This window comes from Dermochelys coriacea, chromosome 3, assembly GCF_009764565.3.
Source record: "Dermochelys coriacea isolate rDerCor1 chromosome 3, rDerCor1.pri.v4, whole genome shotgun sequence".
Lineage (NCBI taxonomy): Eukaryota > Metazoa > Chordata > Testudines > Dermochelyidae > Dermochelys > Dermochelys coriacea.
In genome coordinates, this window is record NC_050070.1 from 105,900,316 (window position 1) to 105,920,645 (window position 20,330).

Genomic DNA, 20,330 nt, shown 5'->3' on the forward strand with positions numbered 1-20,330 from the left:
AACAAGAACGGAAAATTGGGAGGCAATCTTACAAAAGAGCGATTGTGCAATCTATGTAACAAAGGACAGATTGAGAGACAGAGGCACTTTTCATGCCAATGCTCAAAATATGAGGAAGAGCAAGAAAGGGATTTTCTCAAGTTACCCGGAGTCAGAAGAGACTTCTCACTAAAAAGCTATGAGGAAAAACTGTGCCTGACTCCAGGAGAAAGACGGTAGACATGGTATCAGACTGCGAATCAACCTGCCACCAGATCATGAATGGATGCCACTGACCCCGGGGATCAAACTCCAAACACGGCGTTAAGACCGTGGGTCTAGATGGGTTGTAAACAAGTTTGACACTTGTATACTTGTCAGGCCAGTAAAGTCTCATTGAATTGCACCAGATAGAAGGTTTGCAGAGCAGGCATATAATTTGAAGTTGCCTTTCTTTACATAAGATTTTGTTTGGTCTAGAAAGCTGGTCAGCTTTAATTACAGGTCACCACCATTTTTGCACTGTGCTACAATCATATCTTTTTAGAGTGCAGTTATGGTTAGAACAGTGATCAGGTAAAATGTTACTTGTTCAATAGATCAGATCCTCATGCCTAGTTAGAGTCACGTCTTTATTTTAGTGAAAAATAGCAAGCGTTTAGTGCCTTTTGTTCCTGTTAGTGCTGCAAAGCCAAGACAGCTACGAGAGACTATGGGATTTTATCTGGGCATGCGCCTCATCAAGAGGATTGATAAAGTTCCTATTACAGATTTATTATTGCTGATGTGTGAGCCAGGAGAAAATGAAAAGGAGTACTTGTGGCACCTTAGAGACTAACAAATTTATTAGAGCATAAGCTTTCGTGAGCTACAGCTCACTTCATCCGATGCATTTCGGAAGTGAGCTGTAGCTCACGAAAGCTTATGCTCTAATAAATTTGTTAGTCTCTAAGGTGCCACAAGTACTCCTTTTCTTTTTGCGAATACAGACTAACACGGCTGCTACTCTGAAACCTGTCATTAGGAGAAAATGAGTTTGACATTCAGATTTTAAGCTGAGGTTGAAGAACCGGCTTTTAGAAGACATTTGTTTCCATGTGAGCAAAGAAAATTTGACCTGGACACCACTGAAAGCTACCCCAAAAATTGAATTGCCTGTGACAACCAATGGCAGCAAGAACCAAAGCTTTCTTGGAAGCTGGCCTACAGTCAGAGAGTTGCCTTCTGAAAGAGCTAAGAACATTACAGATTTCTCTGCCTTCAAAACAAAATCATCATCATTTATTGTTTGTATTAGAGAATCACAGAATCGTAGGACTGGAAGGGACCTTGAGAGATTATCTAGAGCAGTCCCCTGCACTCATACCAGGACTAAGTATTATCTAGACCAGCCTTGACAGACGTTTGTCTAACCTGCTCTTAAAAATCTCCAATGATCGAGATTCCACAAGCTCTCGGGGCAATTTATTCCAATGCTTAACTACCCTGACAGTTGGGAAGTTTTTCCTAATATCCAATGTAAACCGCCCTTGCTGCAATTTAAGCTTCTTGTCCTATCCTCAGAGGTTCAGAAGAACAATTTTTCTCCATCCTCCTTGTGACAATTTATGTATTTGAAAACTGAAATCACGTACTCTCTCAGTCTTCTCCAGACTAAACAAACCCAACTTTTTCAATCTTCCCTCAGGTCATGTTTTCTAGATCTTTAAATAATTGTTGTTGTTCTTCTCTGGACTTTCTTCAGATTGTCCACATCTTACCTGAAATGTGGCACCCAGCTCTAGACACAATACTTCAGTTGAAGCCTAATCAGCACTGAGTAAAGCAGAAGAATTCTTGTATCTTGCTTACAAAACACCTGCTAACTAATACATCCCAGAATGAGGATGATTTTTTTTTTTTTTGGGCAAGCGTTTCACTGTTGACTCATATTTAGCTTGTGGTCCACTATGACCCTCAGATCTCTCTCCACAGTACTCCTTCCTAGGCAGTCATTTCTCATTTTGTATGTGGACAACTGATTGTTCCTTCATAAGTGGAGTACTTTGCATTTATCCTTATTGAATTTCATCCTATTTACTCCAGACTATTTCTCCAGTTTCTCCAGATCATTCTGAGTTTGAATCCTTTCCTCCAAAGCACTTGCAACCCCTCCCAGCTTGGTATCATCCGCAAACTTTGAGTGTACTCTCTATGTCATTATCTAAATCAGTGATGAAGATATTGAACAGAACTGGACCCACAATTGATCCTTGTAGGACCGTTCTCCATATGCTTTTCCAGCTTGACTGTGAGCCACTGATAACTACTCTCTGGGAACGGTTTTCCAAACAGTTATGCACCTGCCTTATAGTAGCTCCATATAAGTTACATTTCCCTCGTTTGTTTGAGAAGGTCATGCAAGACAGTATCAAAACCCTTAGTAAACTCAAGATATACCACATCTATTGCTCCCCCTCTATCCACAAGGCTTGTTACCCTGTGAAAGAAAGCTATTAGGTTGGTTTGACACAATTTGTTCTTGACAAATCCATGCTGTTACTTATCACCTCATTATCTTCTAGGTGTTTGCAAACTGATTGCTTAATTATTTGCTTCATTATCTTTCTGGGTATTGAAGTTAAGCTGACCAATCTAATTCCCCGGGTTGTCCTTATTTCCCTTTTTATAGATTGGCACTATATTTGCTCTTTTCCAGGCCAATGGAATCTCTTCCGTCTTCCATAACTTTTCAAAGATAATTGCTAATGCGTCAGCTAAGTCCTCAGTCAGCTTCTCAAATATTCTAGGAGGATGCATTTCATCAGTGATTTGAAGACCTCTAACTTGTCTATGTAATTTTTAACTTGTTCTTTCCCTATTTTAGCCTCTGATCCTACCTTATTTTCACTGGCGTTCACTCTGTTAGACATCCAATCACTACTAACCTTTTTGGTGAAAACCAAAACTCATTTAGCACTTCTGCCATTTCTACATTTTCTGTTATTGTTCCCCACCTCCCATTGAGTAGAGAGAGTAGCCAATGAGCGACTTGACGGGGGGCACAACAGACCACAACAGAAACTGCTACTCAGGCAGATTTGAACTTGTGACCCTTGATTTACTAGGCCAATTCGCTAACCCCTGAGCTATGGCACCTAAAACTATGTTTAGGCATTTAAAAAAACAGTGACCTGATTTCCAATGGAGTGGAGTTGGAGGTCTTCTCTATGTACTAATGTGGCACTGCCAGATCAGGCACCAGCTCATGCCAAGGTTCCCATGTCTCAACTGGACAGTGACAGCTACACAGTTGGAATCTGGCTGGCTCACTTGTAGGTCAATATAGAAAAAACAGGCATTAGAATGATAAGGATGTGTTCAGTATTTAGACTCTATTGCGTGCTTTAATCTTACTCATACTATTTGTGTTCCATATTGTTATGTAATACTTAAGCAATTGTATTGAGAGCCTTTGTAATTGCATGCATTGCCATATAGGAGAGGGACATTAATTAGTGTGAAGAGCTGCTTTTCTACATAAATTGTTATGCCCCTCCCAAAAGAGGCGGCCAATCAATAACAGGCAGGCGATGGCTGGATCTTACAACTGGAAACTCTCCACATCTGGATAGAGGAATCATCAAAAAAAGAACTCAAGACTCTTATTGTTCTGCTCGCCTCCCCGTGAAGATGAGTCACGCTAGTGGACTCCTCCCATCAGCTGAGTTTGCAGCTCAGAGCACATGGAAGGAGGGGAAGGGTTGCTGGGACTGACTCCTGGGGAGGCGGTGGTGAAGGCAGACATCTTGGAACCCAGGCATGACTATTCTTCCCCATACAAAAGTAACTAGGGATCTATATGCTGTTTGGACTCTAGCATAGAGAGGCATAAGCAAGAGATTCCCAGCTGCTTAGCCTGTCTTAGTCCTAAAGGTCAAACAGCACTTGCTGATTATAGAAGCCCATAGTAGCTTTTGAAACCTAGGACTGTAACTCATTTGTACGTCTAGGTTCACTTGTTTTAACCTTTAAATAACTCTCTAATTTCCTTTTCCTATCTTCATATAGCTTATTATAGGATTGGCTACAAGCGTGGTCTTTGGTATGAGACCTAAAGTGCAACTGACCTGGGGTAAGTGACTAGTCCTTTGGAATCAGGAGTAAACTGAATATTTCTGTGATTCTTGGTGTATGGAGCAATCCTATCACAGAGATTCGTCATCCACATGAGCGTGACAGACCGGAATATCCAAGGGGACTGTCCGTGACTGCTTGTTAAAACTCTTAAAGAGCCTGCGGAGCTTGCAGGTGGTTGGTGAAATCTCAGCTTAGAACTCACAACCAATTAGGGGTTTGTGCCCTTTTTTTTTTTTTAAAATCAGTGTGCCGTGAGATTGGTACTCATGCTTTTGCATCACCATTGGGAGCACTACAAGCGGCACTCTCAAAAGAATCCAGGCCAGTCCTTGCTTACAGACAGCCCCCCAATCTGAAGCAAATACTCACCAGCAACCACAAACCACACAACAGAACCACCAACCCAGGAACCTATCCTTGCAACAAAGCCCGTTGCCAACTCTGTCCACATATCTATTCAGGGGATACCATCATAGGGCCTAATCACATCAGCCACACTATCAGAGGCTCGTTCACCTGCGCATCTACCAATGTGATATATGCCATCATGTGCCAGCAATGCCCCTCTGCCATGTACATTGGTCAAACTGGACAGTCTCTACGTAAAAGAATGAATGGACAGAAATCAGACGTCAAGAATTATAACATTCAAAAACCAGTTGGAGAACACTTCAATCTCTCTGGTCACTCGATTACAGACCTAAGAGTGGCTATCCTTCAACAAAAAAGCTTCAAAAACAGACTCCAATGAGAGACTGCTGAATTGGAATTAATTTGCAAACTGGATACAATTAACTTAGGCTTGAATAGAGACTGGGAATGGATGAGTCATTACACAAAGTAAAACTATTTCCCCATGAATACATCCGATGAAGTGAGCTGTAGCTCACGAAAGCTTATGCTCTAATAAATTTGTTAGTCTCTAAGGTGCCACAAGTACTCCTTTTCTTTTTACTGTAAAGAGAGTGATCACTTAAGATAAGCCATCACCAGCAGCAGGGGGGGGAAAGGAGGAAAACCTTTCATGGTGACAAGCAAGGTAGGCTATTTCCAGCAGTTAACAAGAATATCTGAGGAACAGTGGGGGGTGGAGTGGGGTGGGGGGGATGGGAGAAGCTCTCTCATCAGCATAGTAGTATCTTCCCCAAAGTGCTGCAGCGGCACCGTTGCTGTAGCACTGTACCTGAAGACAAGACTGAGCAGCAGGAGGAGGCATTGAAGCAATAGCAGGAAAAGTCAACAGAGTTGGTGTAAAGGGAGAGAGGAGATGTTGGGAATTGGAGAGAGAGGGGAAAGGTGTGATGGGGCAGAAGGCCTAGAAGGGGAAAGACAAGCACAGGATTTGTGATGAGAAAGTGGAAGGAGGCAGAGGAGGGCTCAAAGTTCTTTGCTTCAGCAGGGCTCCAAGATATGGAGACACATGCTGGGGAAAGGCAGCATTAGTTGAGGGGCCGCTGAGAGACTCCAGGGCAGTATGGGGTCATCCACAGGCCAGAGGAGAAAAGAAGCCAATGCACCCAGCCCTCTGGAAGGGTTGCTGGGACTGACTCCTGGGGAGGCGGTGGTGGAGGCTGACATCTTGGAACCCAGGCATGACTATTCTTTTTGGCTAACTTTGCTGACGGGGTGAAACAAACTGATCATTTGTCACTGCACTTGTCATGTTTGCTCCAACTCACTGGCAGGGTTGGTTCAACCAAACCCTAGGCTGCCTGCATAGTCATTTGCTTGAGGCATACTCGATAATTAAAGGAAAAGTTGTTATGGTGAATCTCTATTGCTTTATTTTGAATTCAAGTGATGGAAAGTCAGTACTGGCTTCAGACTACTTGTTGTTAAATGTAAAGGTGATATTAAATACAATGCTTTTTTCAGATTTGAGCAGTTTCACATTCAATGTTGACAAAAATGACTTTTTGCAATGGAAAGAGCTAAATCTGAATTTCTATATGTTTTAAAAGCAAAAACGATTTTTGCCTAAAGATAAATAAAAATGGCCAAATTCCTAAAAAAAAAAGTCTTATACACCAGCAGTTTTTCAGAAATAGGTTTATTTTGAATTTATAACAAAATGTGAAAAAACAACCCCATGTAAGTAACCATTTATGAATATTTTTCATACCTCTCTCAACTACACTTAGCATTGCCCCTTTATCACCACTAACAATATCCAAAAACCATGAGCTTCCAGTGCCCAGGACAGGACACCACCATCTGCTATCAAAAACACAGGTTCAGCCAGGAAACAGAAAGGTTTTGTGTGAAGATGTCTGAGCTTAGAATAATATTTTTCAAAATTCTAAAGGCTGGAACGAAGGTGTGCTTCAGGAATTAGTTTTGCACTTTTAGTGAGCAAAGACTTAGAGAGTCTTCATGAAAGTTATAATCTGATTTTTGAACATGGATGTGCTGGACCAGCTCCTAAATTATAAACATGGGGCATTAGAATGAGCCTCTCTTTGCACATGTCCTCAGCAAAGAATGGTTATGATGCTCACACTGCAGAGCGCTATTATCCATTTAGCAACAATGGTCCAGTTAAAATTGATAACTTTGTATTTATTGCCTGAAGGGTGTTTCTGACCTTATTATTTGACCTATTAAAGATTTCTCTGGACTAGAGTTTTTGCTCCTGTGAAATTAGAGTTAATTTATCGAGTTAAACTCCTATGCCTGAATCTCCACCTGTTCCTCGACCTAGGATCAAGCTTCTGGATGGTGCGTGAGACCTTGCTCCCCACCCCCCACAATTCTCCAGGGCTCATTGCTCCTCCAAGGTGTCAGTTCAATACTCCTCTCTAGCTTAGAATCCCAAAGGTGAGACAAAAATGGCCATAAGCCTAACTAAGGCTTCTCCATCTCCTGACCTATTGCAGGCAGCAAAACTATCAGGTCAGTCTGATATGCCATATTGAAAGACAGCAAAACAATCTCCTTGAACATCTATCTCCAGCCTCTAGCTAGGATTGCAAATGGCAGGATGCTATTCTGGGAGACAGCAACTCCATCCCTCTGATCCAGCCCAGCAGAGCAGAGCACTCTCAATTCAGCGTCGAACATCTATTAATTCCCCCAAGGCCAGCAGCCAAATAGCAGATAGTGCAAGAGGAATCCCTGCTCTATGTCATTTCCAACCCAGAGAATTAGGAAGGTGTTGGGACTATCTCCCTGTCTGTCCCAGAAGAGCACTACAGTTTTTTCCTATACAGTGAGCTCAACAACTTTGCTATGTTGTGATCTCTCACATGAAATTAGAGGCCAGCTGGAAGTATCCCAGTAGATTTGAAAGCATCATGCTTCAGTTCATAACATCGGGGTGCTTTTCACTGTTCAATATGCACACAACTTCTTTCTCCTCCTTGTGCCTAACATTCAAGCTTCCAGACACATGGAGCATATGACACAATCACATGGTTAACTGGTCCCATCACCCCCAAATCCAAGTCCCCCTGATGCTTCAGGTTTTTCAACCTTGAACTAGCCTTGCTCACTGGTGTGGTGAAAGGTAATTGTGTGAGAAGAACCTGGGTTGCCACATAAGCCTCAAGGAAAGGAGTACTGAAGTCTCAGGTTAAGCAATTGCTCTCTGATAACACGCAGGGAAAAACTGTTGAGGTGTCCAAACATTCAGTTCATTCTGCTGCAGGGAGGAGTCCAGGGTGATCCGAGACACTAGATGCTTCTGTCCCTGCTGCTTTATATAGCAATATAATCAGCCATCTATTTATAGCTGAAGCATTGTTTTAGCAGTCTTCCTGTATATTAAAAGTGCTTTATGATCATTTTTATAATCTGCTGCTGTTTTTAATTAGCTCACAGTTTTAAGTGACTGTTGCTGAACATGGAATCATAAACGGGGAGGTATTTAGCCTAACCATCTGCTTCTGTTACATATAGATACTAGAGTAACAGCAGCAAAAAAATACCTTTAATAAAATAAATATATACAGTAGGACCAGAGAGACAATGTTTTACACTGACCAGGGGTAGTTTGAGGGCAGGGTACACATATTTCAGTTACTTTCCAGACAAAACACTAACTACTGTACTTGCTATGATCAGTAAAAGGCTACGATTCTTGGATGGTGAAACCTGAAATACTGCCAAGTCTTGTCTATAAAGCTATCCAAGGTTGAATTAAATTTGGACAGTTGAACAGCTTCATCCCCACTTTGGTCTGCCACCTTTTTATCCAGGGACAGCAGGTTTGTATAATTTTTGGTCGTGCCCAGAATGGGTCCAAGTCCCCCCCTCCCCAACACCTGCCTTATAAGCCAATATATATTTTTTAAAATAATATAAAAATGTGTGGGCTCTGGGGAGGGGCTGGTGATATGGGGTTCATGGCATAGGAGGGGCTCAGGCAGAGGGTTGGGGTGCAGGGGGGAAGACTGCAGGGTGGGGATGAGGATGAGGGGTTCATGGTGCAGGAGGGGGCTCAGGGCTGAGGCAGAGGGTTGGGCTCTGGCTGGGGGTGTGGGCTCTGAGGTGGCACCAGGGATGAGGAGTTTGGGGTGCAGGCAGGCTTCCCCTGGGCTGGGGCCAGAGAGGACTCCCCCCCCGCCCTCTCTCTGTCGACAGCAGCGAGGTCCAGGGGAGGGGCCTCCTCTCCCCCCGGAAGCACACTCACCTCACACCACTGTCACTGCGTGTGCTCCCAGGGCCCCTCTCAGGTCCAGGAAGCCCCCTCGCCCCCCCTGTGGTGGGTGCCGGGGGGGAGGGGCTGCCAACACATGTGTGCCTCCTCTATTGCTGCTGCCCCTCACTGTAGCCTCACTGGGGATGGGGCTGCCCTTTTACCAGCGTGGGGCAGGACTGGTGACTGCGGGCAGGGGTCCCCCTGTACTAGTGGAGGGTCTCACCAGAAAAGGGAAGGGTCCGTCCAAGGTGGAAGGGCAGGGTCAGGGGCAGGGTCAGCCTGCCCTGGCACTAGTGATGGGGGGCACTAGGACCCTGTGGTGGCAGTTGATGCCAGGAGCCGGCAGAGTGGAGCACAGCGCAGAGCTGCAGGGGGCAGTTACCCAATGCCCAGGATGCAGGCAGGGATGCTCGGGGCAGGCGCGCGGGGGCGGCAGGCAGGGCCAGGGGAGAGACCTGGCCCTGAACATTGCTGGAGCCGGGCTCCCATGCCCTGAATATTGCTGGAGCATGGGCACCACGGGCCCATATAACTCGCCGCCCCTGTTTATGTCCAAACCTCCATGAGCAACCACACTCGCCTCCACCTTCCTAGAGCATAGCCGCTTTTAAACGTTTCTGATCTACATCCTGTACATCATCAGTTCAAACATTATACACTGCAAAAACAGGATACTGATGTACTTTCAGATGAGACAGTGAAAGATAAGAACAGTTAAGTCTTATGCAAACCACAAGCAAGAACACTTAATACCTTCACAGTGTCTGGGTTCTTGGAATCCCCTGAGAATCTAATAGAAAAATGATCTCCTTTTATCTAAATGCTGAAATCCCCATTCCTTGATGTCTATGTTTTCACGGTGTACTCAAGCTGAAATATAGAGATCGCTATAAGAGGATTCAAGGTTCTATACACCCAGTAAAGTAACACTCTACCGGTCTGATCTCTCTTATGCCATTCCTATGCTCAGCCTGGGAACAGAGGTGGAAACCAGAGGGGGCAAATAGGGCTTTATGTCATCTCTGTACTTCTTATAGTCCAAGTTCATCCAAGGGCTTGCCTGTGGCTCCTGGTCAGAGTAGCCTCAGGAGCTGTGGGTAGCAGAGAAGAACTAGAGTCCAGTGTGCTCTGGTCATGCCCCCTACGCTAAGAGCAGGGAGGAGCGTTGGGGTAGAGCCATTCTATCAGTTGGGAAGCACTTTGTGCAGGTTAGGCAGATTGGGTAAAGCCCCTTTACACTGATGGAGCAGCTAGTTCAACTCAGGATCTGACCTATATATCTTCTAAACAAGAATCTTCAAACAAAGGCTTATTTAAATCTAGAAATATATACACTGAAGTGTAAAATCCAGATACAAATCTAAGCTTCTTCAATTTGGTCTGGATCTGGAGCTTTGTTTTGAATTCCCATCTTTACTTAAAACAGTTTTTCCTCTCTCTTAATCATTGGTCATATATTATTAGGAGGAATTCCCCAAAAATAACAAAATCTCCAACAGCAATGACATAGTTTGTAAGTTTTCAATAGTCTCTTTTAGAGGAACAATAAAAATGAAGTTCCACACAAGTCACAATCATAAAAACATACATAACTGAAACCTCTACAGAAAAACAAAAACAAAAAAAACCACTCAAATACCACTTGATCATGCTTGTCTTGGAATTAGGAAAAGCCATCACATTAGAGAGCAATACTCCAAGGAGAGTAAAGTTAGCAACTGAAATTGAACGTTGACACGTGAAGCTGCAATACAAATCCAGCTTTCTTATTTATTCCACACCCCACTGCTATTTTATGTTTCTATGCCTTCTATGCTCAGCTACTTCTATTTCAAATTAACAGAGTAATTTGTGTGTTTAGTTCTGGAAATCAGAGTCAAAAGCATGAATCACACCATGAACTGAAACAGTTTCATATGAGAAATATATAGATTAGAAGGTAACAAAGAACCTCTTGATTGTGTTCAGAGATCATTTCTTTCTTACATAGTTTCCCTTATGCCTATACCTCTTTACTTCTTGAACCCAGCTCTTTTCTTCTTTCTGAATGAAATTCATCTTCCTCCACAACCCACTGCAAAAGCTTGAGAATACCATGCAATTATAGACCAAATAGTCATGCCAGACCCCTCCACCCCCGAGGTTCCCCTGAGTATTGGCTGATCTATGGCTGGTTTGGAGTCCCTTTCCCTAATATATAGGAGATATGGATGTTCCCATAGCAGCCATAATTCAACCCTGCTGCATGAATACACTATGTACACTTAAGAGTAATACAAAATATTACATATCCAGAAAGAGGTCAAATTTCTGATGCTGTGAAAGCTGTAATCTAGAATTTACTGAGTTTTCCCCACTGAAAATCTCACTTATAACATTAAGTCATCAACATAATTTTTCCACCTTGAATGATATACCTAAATCAAACAAATCATTTTTTCACAATTTACAGTAGCCCACGTTTTCTCTCAACCCATTAAGACCCACTGATCCGTGCCCCCAGGTGACTTGCACCTATTTTGAGGTTAACTCCGTTTTTATCAATGGATTGCAAAGACTTGTGCATATACACTGTATGTCTACACAATGGCCTGTTTTTTAGATGAATATTGCATGCATTAAATTGGAGATTCTCTTTTTGACACTGTATTAGGTTAGCTAATAAATATTCTGCTCCTTTATCCTCTTGCTCTTCTCTATTTCTCAGACAACAATTACGAAGTGCTATTTTGTGTATTTCAATGCTCCAGTGACTGTAAAAGGAAAACATATCCTCAAGTTTACTTAATGAGATGGCTAGGGGGGTTGCTTCTTGGTACTAACAGACTCCGGTTACTTTCCAAATCATGGAAAACGTGTCTTGATAGCAACAAAGTAGCAGGTTAACCACAAAGAAAATAAAATCAGATTTGGCTGCCCCTACACCGTTGGGAGCCTTAATTACAAACAAAATATCAGAAGGAATTTTGAGAAGGCACCTCTGAAGGTCTCATCTGGTATTCCCAAACCACAATTACAGTGCTATTTTAGCACTAATAAATAAATATATCAGAGAACTTGGACTTTGAAGATACAACACTTCTAATTTTTGTTTCCTATAATGAATAAAATATGAGTTGGGGGTTTTTCTGAAGGAGGGGTGGGGAAGATGTTGGTAGGATGATTTACAGAGCTGTTCATGAAAAGAGCTGAGTGCTTTCACATGGTCAAGAACTTATTAAATTCTCCTGACTTTTTTTGCCAATTCAACAGTGAAATCAGTTAGTGGGAGAAAAGGTCCTAAATCCTCCTCTTTCCAGAGGACAGATTTTTAAGAGGAGATTAAAGATTGATTTACAAATATCTCTTCCCACCCTCCACCAAAAAGCCTTCATTAACATAGCATTAAAATGTATTACTATTATTATTATATTAAAATGTAATGGGATTTCTCCCTTTAACACACATCCAGATAATTGTGAGATCACGCCCAGATCATCAGATAATGGGACTTCAGAACTGGGATGTCTAAAATTTCAGACATGTATAATATATCACAGCACAATCCAACTACTATATGAACCATGCACTTAAAAAAACAGACCAAACCAAACCAACAAAAACAAAACACAAAAATACCCCCGCTACCTCAAAACACTAGGTGATCAGTGAATTTGAAAGTTAAAAATCCAGATTAAGGTTGAATGTTGCTGCCCCTCTGTTTTACAGAAGGTTGCTAAACAACAGAAAATCCAAAGTAGAGGAATTATGGGACAGCTCTTGGACCATGCCAGAACTGACTTTGTGCAGCTCAGTTGCAAAGTTGTCTTTCAACCACATTTATGCCTCTAACAACAATCCCAGCCTGTTCCAGTTCCTGCCTAGGGCGTCAGGACAACTCAGGTAGCTTTAGGACTATATTATGCCCATCTGTCCAGGTCTGACAGCAGGAGCTCTCTGCAGCAAGAAAGGTGCTGTGGGCACAACCCCTCTGCTGAGAGTTAGGAGGACGACAGAATAGCTCAGCTGGCTCTGCACCACATGGGGATTCCTTTACAGAAGTATAATGTTGAGAGAGGCCAATTAAAATAGCTTTCCAGTTGTCTTGTGCTGCCAGAGTGTAGGGAAGGACTGAGGCTATGGCTCTACCCCTGAAGCTAAATGCATAGCTTCTCTGTTATTCCTTCATGTGCACAGCTTCTCTGTTATTCCTTCATGTGGTTGACTGCACATGGGACATTTGAGGGCATACTTAAAGCAAATGAGGATGAGATTTTGGGACAACATGCTCTCAGCCAGTAGCTATTCTCATCTTGTGTGCTGTTGGAGGAGAACACTGAGGAGCCATTCCCCGCAACCAACAAAACTCTTCACTTTTTTAAAAAAAAAAACCTTCCTCAAACAATAAAAAGCAAAAACAATTTTCTATCAATCAAAAAAGCAATTCTATGCCAATTTATAAAAGAATTGTTCCAGGACTTTTGTGCTAGCTTTTGATCAGGAGCAATATTCACTAACCTCCTGAATACCCGGGGATTTCTGACTGATTCATATTGATAGCATCACTGCCCTATGCTCATGAATAATTGGAAGTTAGACCTGCTGCTATAACGCCATCAGAACAATGCATGGTAATTAAGGCCACAATTAAGAAGAGCCAAATCAAACCAGGGCTCTCTCTGCTTGTCTCTAGAAGACAAGTAGATCCTATGGATGCATTTAAATTGGTGAAGACCCTGCATTCCATTTACTGAAATGTCAGGGTTAATGGATTAAAGTTGATGAAGTACAGACAATTAATTGCCCAAAAGAAAATGAGCTGCGTCAAATAGAGTGCACATAGTGAACTCTTATTAAAAAAGAATTTCAAAACCATGGATGCAGGGGACTGGACTAGATGACCTCTCAAAGTCCCTTCCAGTTCTATGATTCTATAACAAAATAGGTTGTGAAAAGAGGTAATAGACACCATCACTATAGATATTCAAAAGCATCCAGGATAAACACACTTATGGGCAATTCTGTTTCTCTTGGAACCAACAGGAGTTTGGCTATGGATTGAAATGGGAGCAGAATCCAGCCCTTATGGGTTTAGGTCCAGATCCTCAAAGGTGCTTAACTTCCAAGGAAATCAATGGGAATTAGGTGTCTAAATACCTTGGAGCATCTGGGCCTTAGTGTTGTGGAGATTGGCAGTAGTGAAATGGAGCAAGATGCCCCTACTCTACTTGCGCTACATTGATGACATCTTCATCATCTGGACCCATGGAAAAGAAGCTCTTGAGGAATTCCACCATGATTTCAACAATTTCCATCCCACCATCAATCTCAGCCTGGACCAGTCCACACAAGAGATCCACTTCCTGGACACTACGGTGCTAATAAGCGATGGTCACATAAACACCACCCTATATCGGAAACCTACTGACCGCTATTCCTACCTACATGCCTCTAGCTTTCATCCAGATCATACCACTCGATCCATTGTCTACAGCCAAGCGCTACGATATAACCGCATTTGCTCCAACCCCTCAGACAGAGACAAACACCTACAAGATCTCTATCATGCATTCCTACAACTACAATACCCACCTGCTGAAGTGAAGAAACAGATTGACAGAGCCAGAAGAGTACCCAGAAGTCACCTACTACAGGACAGGCCCAACAAAGAAAACAACAGAACGCCACTAGCCATCACCTTCAGCCCCCAACTAAAACCTCTCCAACGCATCATCAAGGATCTACAACCTATCCTGAAGGACGACCCATCACTCTCACAGATCTTGGGAGACAGACCAGTCCTTGCTTACAGACAGCCCCCCAATCTGAAGCAAATACTCACCAGCAACCACACACCACACAACAGAACCACTAACCCAGGAACCTATCCTTGCAACAAAGCCCGTTGCCAACTCTGTCCACATATCTATTCAGGGGATACCATCATAGGGCCTAATCACATCAGCCACACTATCAGAGGCTCGTTCACCTGCGCATCTACCAATGTGATATATGCCATCATGTGCCAGCAATGCCCCTCTGCCATGTACATTGGCCAAACTGGACAGTCTCTACGTAAAAGAATGAATGGACACAAATCAGACGTCAAGAATTATAACATTCAAAAACCAGTTGGAGAACACTTCAATCTCTCTGGTCACTCGATCACAGACCTAAGAGTGGCTATACTTCAACAAAAAAGCTTCAAAAACAGACTCCAACGAGAGACTGCTGAATTGGAATTAATTTGCAAACTGGATACAATTAACTTAGGCTTGAATAGAGACTGGGAATGGATGAGTCATTACACAAAGTAAAACTATTTCCCCATGGTATTTCTCCCTCCCACCCCACCCCCCACTGTTCCTCTGATATTCTTGTTAACTGCTGGAATTAGCCTACCTTGCTTGTCACCATGAAAGGTTTTCCTCCTTTCCCCCCCCTGCTGCTGGTGATGGCTTATCTTAAGTGATCACTCTCCTTTACAGTGTGTATGATAAACCCATTGTTTCATGTTCTCTCTGTGTGTGTGTGTGTATATAAATCTCTCCTCTGCTTTTTCCACCAAATGCATCCGATGAAGTGAGCTGTAGCTCACGAAAGCTTATGCTCTAATAAATGTGTTAGTCTCTAAGGTGCCACAAGTACTCCTTTTCTTTTTGCGAATACAGACTAACACGACTGCTACTCTGAAACCTAGGTTTCCAAGGGGTCACTTCCAGTCCTAACATCTAGAATTCTTTGAGCTATTTTATCTTAGAGGTGCAAAAAGATTCCTGTAAGTAGCTAAGTAGCATAGGCCCAATTTCCCTTCACAGCATTTAGCTCACTGACTTCACGGGAATTACTCTTGATGTACACCAGTGCGAGATGAGGATCAGGCTCTCATAGATCCTTAGCACTGTGCAGTCTAAGGGCCCAATCTTGCTATCCTTACACAGGCAAGGCTCCCACTGACCTCAGTCTGAGTAAGACTGAACATGCATTACAGGACTTGACACTAAGGGTATGTCTGCACAGCAGCTGAGAGGTGTGATTCCCATCATGGGTAGACAGACTCACACTAGTTCTGATTGAGCTAGGACGCTAAACATAGCAGTGTGGATATTGCTACACTGGTGGCGGCTTGGACTAGCTGCCCGAGTTCAAGCCTGCCTGACCCCTGCTGAGTCCAGGCTCTGGTGGTCAGCCCAAGCTGCCACCAGTACAGCAACTTCTACACTGCTATTTTTACCACGCTAGCTCAACTCTGTCAATCCATGCTAGGAATCACACCTCCAAGGCATACCCTAGGTAACCTCACTTGCAAACAGAAAAGCTAAAGTCACAAGTACTCTTAGAAACAATTCTGCATGTAGGTATTTTCTATCAAAGTGGTTCCTACTGCTTCCTTCACTGTGGTTCCTTTTGACTTGGGCAAAGAAGGGTGATTCTCAGCAGGGAGATATGGGAACAGTTCAGGGTGATAGGTTGGGGTTGCTGGGTTGAGGGAGGATCCAGGAGAATACTGGCATAGGTTAGCCAGGGTTTTACGGTTGGTTTGTTTTCTATAATAACACAAGGTAGATGAGAGTTGAGTCAGGAACCAATAACGGTTTGGGGAAGAAGGGGTTGGGGATAGTTTAAAACAAAACAGGGAACTAATGTGTGTAACTATCACTGACCTGACCAGTTTGTCTATATGTTGTCTCCCTTCCCTTTATCTCTCTCTTGTGCACTCAGCGTGAATACTCTTTGGGACTGTCTTCTTCTATGATTGGCAAGTACCTGGAATATGTTGGGCACCATCTAAATAATATTTCAAAGGGGCTCCATGATCTTACCTTTGGCTCAAAATTTACATTTGGTAAACATGCACTTTTAATCAAACCTGAAACCAATAAATGAAAAAAAAATCCAGTGAACACAGTTCTTTTAAAATACTACTATCCCCTGTAGCATTTGAAATCCTGCAGGCTAGAGAACCTGAAAGTGAAACCAACTATAAACAAAAGAGAAAATTATTTTATTGTCTCCTATGAAAGGTATGCTAAAGGTAAACAAAGAGCCCAGAGAAGTGCTTAGGGTACTATAGTTTAAAAATCTTTACATTTAGTCTACAGTGTTATTAGTAACACTAGTAAGGAAATTTGTTTACATATGATATTTAAATTGTAAGTGTCCCTTTATCTGTTGGTTTAGTGGCACTTCCAATTTTTTGTAAAACTAAAAAAAAAAAAAAGTTATGCTTTATGCCAATGACTATTTTTAAGATAATAGAGGCTTAGGTGAGTGATCTATCTGCCCTTTTGTTACCTAGTCATCTTTCCCCCACTTCATTATTGTCAGACAAGGGTTTGAAATAAAAGCCTGGATACAAACTTCAAATGGGAACTTCATAGGTATAATGGACAGCATCAAAACCATCACTCTCAAACTCCCAGAGCTGAATCCCCAAGCCTACCCAAAGTTCAGGGTGTTTGGATTCACTGATGTCCATTACAGAAAGAAAGCTGCAACTTGCAAACACAGATCCAGATGCTGCTGCGGATTCCAAACGGACAGACCTCTGCTGCTGCATAGTTCCAGCGGCAGGATTGGGACCACCGGGGCTACTCCTGTGAACGCCTAGCCAGTGAGTAAGTTCACTTTTGTGAGCTGTCCCATTTGGCTCAAGTGCTTCCCATAAGCAAGACTACTCAGACCCCCAAACATTTACAGGCTCAAGCCCTTGGAGCTAGGGATCTCCAATAAGGCCACACATCTAATCGTTCATATAATAATGCGGGCGGTCTCACGGAGCCACTAATTAGATGGGATCTGGAGAGCCACGCCACTAAAACGTCCTTAGCTGCAATTGGATCCCACGGGCCAGAACTCTCCAAGCGCTTACACCTAAATGGAGCGAGTTCAGGTGCCCACCCAGGCCCCAGCCCGCACGTGCCTAGGGAACAGGGCAGAGAGCGGAGGGGGAAAGAGCGGTTCCAGCCTACCTTGCGCCCCGAGAGAAGGCAGGAGCAGCTGCAGCACGAGGAGCCAGGGTGCTCCCGCCCGCCTCCCGGACCTGGGGGCGCACATGGGGCGGCCGGGCGGGAAGGTCTCACATCTCCCGGCTCCGCGGGCGGGAAGCGCCGTCCGCCTCAGCAGCGAGCGCAGGCTGCAGCTCCCCCCCGGCAACAGTCGGCTCCCTCCCGCTCCGGGCGCTGCTGCTGCTGCTGCTGCTGCTGCTCGGTGCAGGTGGAGAGCCGAAAACACTCGGCGGCAGGGGCGGAGCCGCCGCTCCGCGGGCCAGGCGAGGCGCTGTGCGCCAGCCTCCTGCTCGCTCCCCCCAGAGCTGGAGCAGGGCAGGCCGGCCGGGCCGCGGGCGAGACTAGCACAGGCCGGCATCCCGCAGCCGCATGCGGCCCGTAAAGACGCTGCCGAACGCGGTGGAATTTGGATCTGAGTGAGGCTGGTAAGGTGGGGCTGCTCGATGAAGCGCAACTCGGGCCCCCATGGGGCTGTTGAGTAAAGCGCATCAGAGGCCTGGTGGGGTTTTTTTTAAGAGGGGGTCTCACAATGCTCCGTGGTGCTGTTTAATAAGACCAAACAGGGCAGACTGTTTAATGCCACGCCCAACAGCTACTTTGAAAGAGTCTTAGTAAGGTCGTAATCCCTTAATCTCAGTTCAATCCCTTGTGCCTATCCATTAGCATAGCCTATATTTATACATGATACATTTATCCATTACAGTAGCCTATATTTATACACTCATCGTTTATTTAGTTATTTGTTTTTCCACAGGCAACCTTAATTCTGGCCTTTCCTAACTTTTGACTAAAAGAAAAGGAGGACTTGTGGCACCTTAGAGACTAACAAATTTATTAGAGCATAAGCTTTCGTGAGCTACAGCTCACTTCATTGGATGCATCTAATAAATTTGTTAGTCTCTAAGGTGCCACAAGTACTCCTTTTCTTTTTGCGAATACAGACTAACACGGCTGCCGCTCTGAAACCTGTAACTTTTGACTGTTTGACTTTGCAACCTTACAGGGGCGCTGGAACAATGTTTATAGTGGGGCTGCTCAGAGACATTGAACCAAACTGTAAATCCCGTAGATAATGGAATCCACTTCAAGATGGGGGGCTGTGGTAGCACCCCCAGTTCCACCACTTATGCAACCTTAATAATGTTCTCTTAACATAGTTTTTTGTGTAATTTCCTAGTTTTTTTTTTTTAAGCAATCTGAAGAAAAAAAAATTCCATCATATGGAACCATATTGACCCCCCACGTGGGTCATCAGTTAGATACATTGGATCCACTGCACAGAGGACTGCCATGTGAGCTAATAGAGTAACTGAAAGCAGTGTGTTGTCATCCTCTATGTGTACCAGCATTAGAGGGGGATGGGACACTTTGCCAGTTGGTTTTCTAGACATTTGCTGACAGTGAGAGGTGGTGAGAGCCAGGTATGATGGTTCTATTGCAGATACTGGAGGGGAGTGTGCTCTAGTGAGCACAGACTCTTTTGCCCGTTCCCTCCAACCTGTCCTTGTCTCAGTCCTATCTCTTCCCCATCCCTTGCTATTCATTCTAGGCACGTTTTCCTCACTTAGCCAGTCCCAGTCTCCACTCCTTAGGTTTTTCATCACAGTCCCACTCTCCTTTCTTGGCAATGCTAGACTCCCCATCCCAGTCTCCCCCCACTTCCAGTCCCAGTCTCCTGGCCCAGCCATACCGAGTTCCTCACTGCCAGTGTGCCATCCAACCTATAGAGCCCTGCAAATCAGTGGGTATCTGCTTTATATCCGCAGATACCTAGAGCCAGGTTGGGGAGCGCCGTTGGCAGCTGTGGGGAGCCTGGGTCCCTCCACTGCCATTGGTGTGGGGCTGGGGGGGGGCAGCAGAAAGCCGCCCCCGGCCTTGTCCCTGCCTGCAGGCTCCCCACCCGGCTGAGGACAGGTGGAGGGTCCGCAACTGTCCGCGGGCTCCCCACAGCTGCCTGCGTGATTCTCCCTGACCGGGCTCCAGCAGCGGGAGCCTCGGCCATGGTAAGTAGAGCCCTGCAAATCCACGGATATTTGCGGCCATCCACATCCGTGGATGTGCATATCCACAAACAATTTTTGCAGCTTGGATGCGGATACACATTTTTGTATCCATGCAGGGCTCTACCAATCTACCTCTTTCCCCAAATTGAACCTCCAATTGCTCTCCCACCCACATTCCCCATTGGCTCTCAGTCCCAATCTCTCTACCTAAACTCCCTGTTGAATCTGATTCTTTCACTGCTGGTGTCTTCTTCTAGTCTCCTTGCCCAGCCAGTCCCAGACTCCCACCCCAACTACCAGTCTCAGTTCCTTCTCCTTCACCCCCAGGCTTTTACATGTCTCAATCGGTATTTCTCCCCCATGCAAATCTGGTTCTTGTCTTCTTTGCATTTAAATCAGGCAGATTCTTCCTCCATACGTTCTGGGCCCAGGTTATATGTGTGTGTGGGGGGGGAGGGGGGGGCAGTGTCACTGAAAGGATGGGAGACATGCTTCCTGCTCACAATTCAGGTTCCTGGACCTGGAATGGGCATGGCTCACAGCAGCCCACAGCTGCAGTTACAGGGAAAATCCTGCTGAGCCCCAGGCTGGAGCATGGCCAGA

At 44.4% G+C, this 20,330-nt stretch overlaps 1 protein-coding gene across 3 annotated transcripts in view; it reads right to left on the reverse strand.

Moving 5' to 3' along the window:
* Window positions 1-18,136, reverse strand: part of IL20RA (interleukin 20 receptor subunit alpha) — a 43,435-nt gene extending 25,299 nt beyond the window's left edge. The window contains exons 1-2 of one of the 3 annotated variants that reach the window (XM_043511063.1): window positions 17,829-18,136; window positions 17,689-17,796 (exon numbers count right to left, since the gene is read on the reverse strand). In XM_043511063.1, coding sequence (XP_043366998.1) covers window positions 17,689-17,773 — 85 coding nt within the window. In that variant the 5' untranslated portion in view covers window positions 17,774-17,796; window positions 17,829-18,136. The remainder of the gene's footprint in view (window positions 1-17,688; window positions 17,797-17,828) is intronic. The other 2 variants (XM_043511061.1, XM_043511062.1) reach the window with 2 other exon arrangements.
* Between the last annotated feature and the right edge of the window lie 2,194 nt (window positions 18,137-20,330).